Genomic DNA, 7,728 nt, shown 5'->3' on the forward strand with positions numbered 1-7,728 from the left:
GTTAGTTATTTATCCTTTACAATTAGAGCAGTTATTTACCAACAATCACTCTTTCCAAAAAAATAGGGACAACAATTGTTTTCAATGGGTTGAAGTTTAAGAGTAAAAATGGAAGTTGAGAGTTATGATGAGTTCCCTTCCAAAGGTCGGCAGCATTGTTACAATAGAAATCTATACAAGGAGATTATTGTGTCCCAAAAAAAAAGAGACTCAGAACCAATACAAAACATGTCCTAATTTATCTTTACATTTATCTCTACTTTTTTGAATTGTACCTTTTCTTAGTTGTAGTTTACTCCAAGAATAAAAGCACCGAAGGAATGGATTCATCACCTTTGGTGATCATTTCATTTTAATTTTAGTTCTATATCCATTGCACTGACCCATGAATGTTTGTATTTTTCTATTAAGAATTTAACATAATACCTGTCGATTTCCACCAAGTCATTTGCATTCTGCATGCATCGACGTTAAAGCCTGCACTTTTGTAGTGTTTTTGAAAAGTCCGAAGAAGAAGTAATGTTCCCATCTTCTTTCAAAAGGTGTTTCTAAAGGTTAGTTTTTTGGGAAATGGGGTGGGAGCATGTGATTGAATGATTTAAGGGCTAATCTAGTCATTTTGCTGCGAATCATCTTAGCCCTTAAATCTTCCTTATTTTATTTTAAATGATTGTTTGGGGGAGCCCTTAGGTTTCCATCTCAAGCTAGCACATGATCAATGGAGAAGAATACTGCTATATGTAGCTTGTTTAGAAGATATGGATAAATAAGCTAATGATGCTGAAGGACATTGGGCCAAGCAATTAGTACTCCTCAAAACTTTGATTTGTTTTCTTAGCCTTTTTGGATCAAGAAAAGAATTACCACACACTTGTAGCTTGATTTTCTTTTGCTCCTCACTGTTGTTACAAAGTCCTCCCTACAGTACATACACTCTTTTTTTGTTTTTGCATGTGTGTGTGTCAGTATCTATGTACAAGCATCAACATATGGAAAAAGAACCCACCCGAAATATGTTTGTGGGTGTGTGCTGGGGAGAGAGAGAGAGAGAGAGATGGGTGCATGGGTTGTATGAGTTTTGGTCTTGTTCTTTGTCTTTTGTAGTGAAAATAGCATAGTGGTCGAACTGGAAATCCTCATTAATAAACAAACAAACAAACAAACAACAAGCGTAATCATTCAACGAAACCACGTGTTTTTCTCTATAATAACATTACTTACTCTAATTTATATTCCATTTGTTCCTTAACTTTTAGTTAGTCACTGTAGGAGCCACATAAGTAACAGCTATCTTCTACATTCCCTCTCTCTCCCTCTGTTATTTTTCTAACATCAACACATTAATATAAACAGCCCTTTGCCTATATGTTCGTGGGACTCATCGACTGCTAATGTGAGGAGAAGACAACACTAGTCTTGGATTTGCCTTCATATCTGTCTTCTCTTCTCTTTGTTGTGTTTTTTATAGATAGATTGATAGATATGAGTAGTAACCAAGATGTAGAAAGTGAGGAAAGTTTTAGGCAAGATAAGATTACAGAGCCACTCATCAATCATGGAAAAATCTCTGCCACTGAAAATGATGGCAACAGCAAAGGATCTATATCGGTTGTTTTGCTCAGCACATTCGTCGCTGTTTGTGGGTCCTTCGAATTCGGATCATGTGTAAGTAATCAACATTTAATGATTTCCTGAAGCTCTAATGATCAGTTTGAGTGTTCAACATCCTTACACCCAATTGAATCTTGGCTGCAATTTGAAGAAATAGCAATCTAAAAAGCCTTTTCAGATTGTAGTTTACTCCAAATTGTAGCCAAAATGGGCCTGAAGGACACTGTTCACTATGGGGATAGCAAGCCGGGGTCAATTTTATCCTTGGATAGGCTTGTTATCCTCTGTTTACATCATGTTTGGTCTTGAATAACATATTATCAGAACAAAATTGGTGAAGAGGGTGACAAGTTAAATTAGAGATAAACTTTTCCAATTAGGATAGACAATCTTAGGAGCAGTTTATACATGGATTTTTATCCCCGTGGTGAACAACCCAAAAGGTCAAAAAGGGTCCAAAGCCTCCATTTGATGTTTAAAGAAAAAGGAAAATCCTTAAAATCCATCCTTACTTTGTGGTTCAAACACTTATAGTACTTAACTCACCGGGTTATTAGACCGAGTTAGACAGACTTGTTGACTCAAAACTACTCATGTCTCATACCTCTGTCTGTGCCCAGTAAGTTGGAGTCAGCAGAGTCTAAGAATTCATTCAGGCAACACTTAACCTTTCATGGTAAGTGACACTCTAATTTGACTTGGCGATCCTGTCAATCCAAATGAGTTTTTTTTTTTTTTTTTTTGAAACATAAAATTTGGACCATTTCTCGATTTGTGCGTGTCATCCTTGCGCCAGGGGCCATATTAATCTTCTCTGTATCGTTCCATTTTTATCAGATTCTCTGAAGAGATTCCAAATGAGTTTTTCCAACTCAACCAAATCAAAATCAAGTTAATCCAATCGCCCCGTGTCCAAATATAGTTTGTAGAATGAGATTATGTTACTATGAATTTTCTGGAATCAAATTATTTTGCTGCCTACAACTTGTGGGTTTTGCAGGTGGGCTATTCCGGGCCGACTCAGATTGGTATCATGGATGATCTCGGTCTATCTCTATCCGAGGTTTGTTTATCGCGTTTTTCACTACGCGTTTATTTTCTCTAATTGTACTTCAGCATACAAAATTGATTATTGGACTCAAATTTAAACATAAATTTGTACAATAATTAGTTTTGGTCTCACAATCTGTTCACAAAATCCAAAGCAAACAGGGCATAAAACATGCTTGAGATGTGTGCAAACATTCAACTCAATGTTCTTCCCTTCTTGATGTTATGCAGTACTCAGTTTTTGGATCAATATTAAACATTGGTGCGATGATCGGCGCTCTCACAAGTGGGCACATTGCCGATTTCATTGGTCGAAAAGGGGTAAGAGCTCACAGTGATATCAGATTTGAGCACTACCCATTTGTTCTAGCATTATTTATCCTTTTAATTTGGTTTGTTTAATGAAAGCAGGCAATGAGAATTTCTGCAGTTTTCTGCATTGCAGCATGGCTTGACATTTATTTTTCTAAGGTTTGTCAGTTCCTCTACTTCAATCTAGATGCTCGAAACGCGAATAAAATACTAAAATTTTCATATGACTATCTACATTGATTTTTTGAAGGGCGCTTTGTCCCTTGACATTGGAAGGTTTTCCATGGGCTATGGAGTTGGCATTCTTTCTTATGTGGTACGCCTTTGTTTTTAGTTTATTACTTACCCAAATGTAGTATTAGAAGTCACAAAAGACTATTTAGGCTCCATTTATTTCAACATAAAATGGGCGTAAAACAAATTTTACACTCATTTTTCCAATTTAAAAACGGGCGTAAAATTTATTTTATGCCCACTTTACGAAACGGAGCCTTACTCACTTTACGAAACGGAGCCTTACTAAATGTATATTGGACTCTGCCATGTTCCTGTGAAACTTTCAGTACTCCTTTACTTATATGAGCTCAGTAATGAATAGGTACCAGTATTCATAGCTGAAATAACGCCCAAGAATCTTCGAGGAGGGCTAACAACAGTAAATCAGGTAGAAGATGATCAATTTTATGATAAACCAAGAACCTACTTAGTAATTCACTGAAAGGAAAAATCACATCAGTTCATTGTTCACTTATCCCACAGCTCATGATTTGTTGTGGAGCATCTGTTGCCTTCATAGTAGGGACAATTGTAACATGGCGCACATTGGCACTAACTGGTAATTTCTAATATAGTACTTGAAGTATTCTTAAGCTATCTTGGAGAAGATTTTAAAGATAATAATAAGTAAATTAGAGAGTAAGAGATGGGTAAGAAATGGAAAAAAAATCTCTGTTGAAAGGACACTAGTACGGGGGAACTGATTTTGGGATTTACCTGCAGGACTTATACCCTGTTTGATTTTACTTTTGGGTCTCTTCTTCATTCCTGAATCCCCAAGATGGCTGGTAAGATATTAATTTTAAGATGGTTTATTATTCATGTTCTATGAAAACACAGAAGAGAATGCATAAATTGTGATTACACAATGCATTGTAGGCAAAGCTTGGCAAGAAGGAGGAGTTTGAAGTTGCATTACAGAGGCTCCGAGGCCAGGATGCTGATATTTATCAAGAAGCGGCCGAAATACAAGTTCTTATTTCTAACTATAATATAAATATACTTGAGGATGCGATGTTTTTGGAATTAGAACTTTGATTGGTGATGATGGGTAATGCTTTTATTCAGGATTATATTGAAACTCTTCATAACCTTCCAAAGGCGGGAATTCAGGACTTGTTTCAAAAGAAATATGCTCGGTCATTAATTGTAAGAAATATTCTTACCTAAACAACTTAGCACTATACCTTTTGAGAGATGAGGAGATTTGTTTTATGGTTATGCGAAGCAGTTACAATTTAAGGTTCTCATCTCCTTCATGGACATTGGCGCATTGCCAAACCATGCAAATATTGTTATGTTTTGTATTTCAGATTTATTTGCGTTAGTACTTTTGTGATTTGATCTGTGTTTACATTCACAATCACTCCTATTGTAATTTTACAAAAAGTTAGACATTTCTTTAATTAATCATTTCAGTTAGCGCTCTAATAATTAACACTCCATAAATTTATAATATCTTATTTCTTATTGCTTACACCTAGAATATTGCTTACACTTAGAACCAGCATTGCTCCTATGCTAATATTTTATGCTCTTATTTCTAGTACAAAAATCCAGTGATATAAGATATAAGAGAGTACTTTTTTAAGGAAACATTGTTCAAAGTACATGCAGGTGAACATTAATGATGTTCAAAGTGCATACTATATGTATGTACCTTGGCACCATGTTTTTGTGAAACAACCAATAACTTCAAAAGCTTAAGCTATTGGAGATGCCATTATTTAACATTTTGTACTTTAACACTCCCCTCACATGTGGCCCCTCTTTTTAGGGTTGGCCTACATGTGGCCCCCTCTTTTGGGTTGTTTAATATCAAGGAGTTTTGAACCCATGACCTTTGCTATGTTACCATGTGAAACAACAAGTAACTCCAAAAGCTTAAGCTGTTGGATATTTGCGTTATTTAACATTTTATAATTTAAGACTCCATTAGAGTACGTGATGAATCACTCGAAAGTTCTTTCTACGATTCTACTTTTGATGTTCAGGTTGGAGTTGGATTAATGGCATTTCAACAATTCGGGGGGATTAACGGGTTCTCATTTTATGTGAGCGAAATTTTTATGACAGCAGGTACAAATACCTTGCATGAATAGTATCCTTGAACAATTAAAATGAAAACAAATGCTTATTGTCTACTTGTCATCTCAGGATTTACTTCAGGAAATGTAGGAACTATTTCATGGGCATGCATTCAGGTATTCACCTCTCCAAATTTTCTTGAACTTTTTAGATGAAGTGTCTTAATTTCCATCTACTTTTAACTATCTTGTAGATTCCAATAACTGCATTGGGTGCTACCTTAATGGATAAAAGTGGAAGGAGACCTCTTCTATTGGTAGGTAGCAAAAATAATAGCTTTTACAGTCCATACCACAAGAGTCCTCCATGAATAAGGCCTTTGTTTTCATTTCAGATGTCTGCAACAGGAACATGCCTGGGGTGCTTTTTAACTGGAATTTCATTCTATATGAAGGTAATTATAAAATTTTCTTATAATATTCAAAAGAAATAGCTTTGTTTCCTACTATTTCCCCTCATATTTTTTAATATATTAACATTATTCTTCTACAACTTAGGGCCATGAATTGTTGATGGAATGGGTCCCAATACTAGCTCTAGCTGGCATATTGGTAAGCAAAGTGTGTGTGTGTGTGTGGGCGCACGCACGTGCTTGCGTGTGTGTGTGTCAAGGATTGCATGCTATTATGTAACTATTGGTTGAAAAGTTTTAATTTTTTACAAAATCCCCAATTTGAATTCTAATTTTTTCTTCCTTGTTTTTAGGTGTACATAGGATCATTCTCAATAGGAATGGGAGCAGTTCCTTGGGTTATAATGTCTGAGGTAGGAGATTTTACAGAACCCACTTGGGAAATGATATTTCCACCTACTTTTTTCAGCATTTTCACCCTTTTTTGTTTGTCTTATTCTACAAATGACTATATTTTCCCTTCCTTTCTGTATGTTTCAAGAAAAAGAGAAATAAAATGTGGTGGGGGTGAAATTTGGAAATTGCTATTGTTGCAGATATTCCCAATAAACATAAAGGGAACAGCTGGAAGTTTGGTTACTATGGTGAATTGGTTTGGGGCTTGGGTGGTTTCATACACTTTCAACTATCTCATGAGTTGGAGCTCAGCAGGTGAAGAAAATTAATGTTACTCAAATCTATTCACAATAATATAATGCCCTGTTTGTTTTGAACTTTGAGAACAGGTTGTGAGTCCCAAAATTGTCATTGGACTCAAAATTAAAGGAATGTTTGTTTTTTTATTTTGAGAATTGATTGTGAGTCCAAAACACTATTGGACTCAAAATTAATTATAAATTTAAGTCCAATAATCATTTTTGAACTCACAAACGGTTCTCAGAATTCAAAATGTAGAAAACCGAGAAATACCTTCTCAAATAGGATCAGACCTAGAATGCAACAAAACGTCAAGATAACATAGGTTCGGCTGTGTGCCTATGTCCACAGGAGAAGAGTTTCACTATTTTGGTTTACGATTACAAAACTCTCATTCTCAACCAAGAAATCACAAAGAAAACCTTATTTACCGTAATCCAAATATAAGGCTTATATATCAATGCCATTACATCAAGAAGATGCAAAACAAAGACGGCCTAAACATGATTTTGAGTCCAATTATCAGTTTTAGACTCACAATCGGTTCTCAAAAGAGGGCCCAAGGGTTAAGGGTGTGTTTGGCAATGATTCTAATTCTCGCGAAATAAATGGGCAGAAAAGGGAGGAATAGAATCACCCAAAGCAACTGCCAACTTTGAAAAAATGGGCGGAAAATTGATTCTCTCACGCTAATTTGACGGGATTTAAGTAATCAGGCTTTATGGGTCATGTTTGCCTAACATGATTTTTTTTTTGTTTTTCTCATTCTCCGCCCAGAGAAACAAAAGAATTGCGGTGGAGAATGATTTCCAAACACAATCTAACAAACAGGCTGATGTTATTCTTCTAACAGTAAGATTAGGAGGCTAACATGTTTGTTTGGTTTAAGGTACCTTTTTCCTCTTTGCTGGAGTTTCCGCGGCCACTATTTTATTCGTTGCAAGTATTGTACCAGAGACTAAGGGGCGAACTCTCGAAGAAATACAGACCTCCATGAACTACTAGAGAACTAGAGAAAATGTGAAACAATTATTTGTTATGAAAGCACTTTTTTAATTTTTACCAGTCTCATTTACTTATTATTAGAAAAATCAACTGTTAGCCATAAACAAAATGAAGATTGATTAATTTTGGAATTATTAGCCCTCAAATTTTAGCTCTGAACATGCTCTGAACATCACCCATTGCCATAGTCTATAGAGGGTATGGTTCTAAGACACAATGCTATATTTCTGTTATTTCTATCTTGCTTGTGAAGAGGTGGCAATGGAAGAAAATGATCCGTGTAGACGAACCCAACTAGTGTCTGGATTAGACTTAGTCAATTTGAGCCGGGTAGATTC

General features: G+C 35.6%; 1 protein-coding gene and 1 non-coding gene across 2 annotated transcripts; one reads left to right on the plus strand and one right to left on the minus strand.

The window, feature by feature from the left end:
- The first annotated feature begins 1,198 nt into the window (after positions 1 to 1,198).
- LOC143869352 (sugar transporter ERD6-like 16) lies at positions 1,199 to 7,521 on the plus strand. The gene is made up of 18 exons (XM_077376257.1): positions 1,199 to 1,665; positions 2,612 to 2,674; positions 2,893 to 2,982; positions 3,073 to 3,132; positions 3,224 to 3,289; positions 3,572 to 3,637; positions 3,733 to 3,808; positions 3,973 to 4,037; positions 4,129 to 4,221; positions 4,318 to 4,398; positions 5,244 to 5,328; positions 5,407 to 5,453; positions 5,531 to 5,593; positions 5,672 to 5,731; positions 5,835 to 5,888; positions 6,043 to 6,102; positions 6,286 to 6,400; positions 7,275 to 7,521. The coding sequence occupies exons 1-18, from the start codon at positions 1,483 to 1,485 to the stop codon at positions 7,388 to 7,390; spliced, it is 1,443 nt and encodes a 480-aa protein (XP_077232372.1). The 5' UTR covers positions 1,199 to 1,482; the 3' UTR covers positions 7,391 to 7,521.
- Positions 2,361 to 2,462, minus strand: LOC143846212 (U6 spliceosomal RNA). The gene has a single exon (XR_013234699.1). It is a non-coding gene; the product is annotated as a U6 spliceosomal RNA (small nuclear RNA).
- Positions 7,522 to 7,728: the final 207 nt, after the last annotated feature.

This window comes from Tasmannia lanceolata, unplaced genomic scaffold (assembly GCF_043159265.1).
Source record: "Tasmannia lanceolata isolate RefF3 unplaced genomic scaffold, GAP_Taslan_0.1 ptg000002l, whole genome shotgun sequence".
Classification (NCBI taxonomy): Eukaryota; Viridiplantae; Streptophyta; class Magnoliopsida; order Canellales; family Winteraceae; genus Tasmannia; species Tasmannia lanceolata.

What these genes read in the sequence shown, in the direction of transcription:
- LOC143869352 (XM_077376257.1), top strand. Translation starts at nt 1,483, where the DNA reads ATGAGTAGTAACCAAGATGTAGAAAGTGAGGAAAGTTTTAGGCAAGAT. An exon ending in TTGGCATTCTTTCTTATGTG is followed by an intron (nt 3,290 to 3,571) that starts GTACGCCTTTGT and finishes AGTAATGAATAG; the next exon opens with GTACCAGTATTCATAGCTGA. An exon ending in TAGCTCTAGCTGGCATATTG is followed by an intron (nt 5,889 to 6,042) that starts GTAAGCAAAGTG and finishes CCTTGTTTTTAG; the next exon opens with GTGTACATAGGATCATTCTC.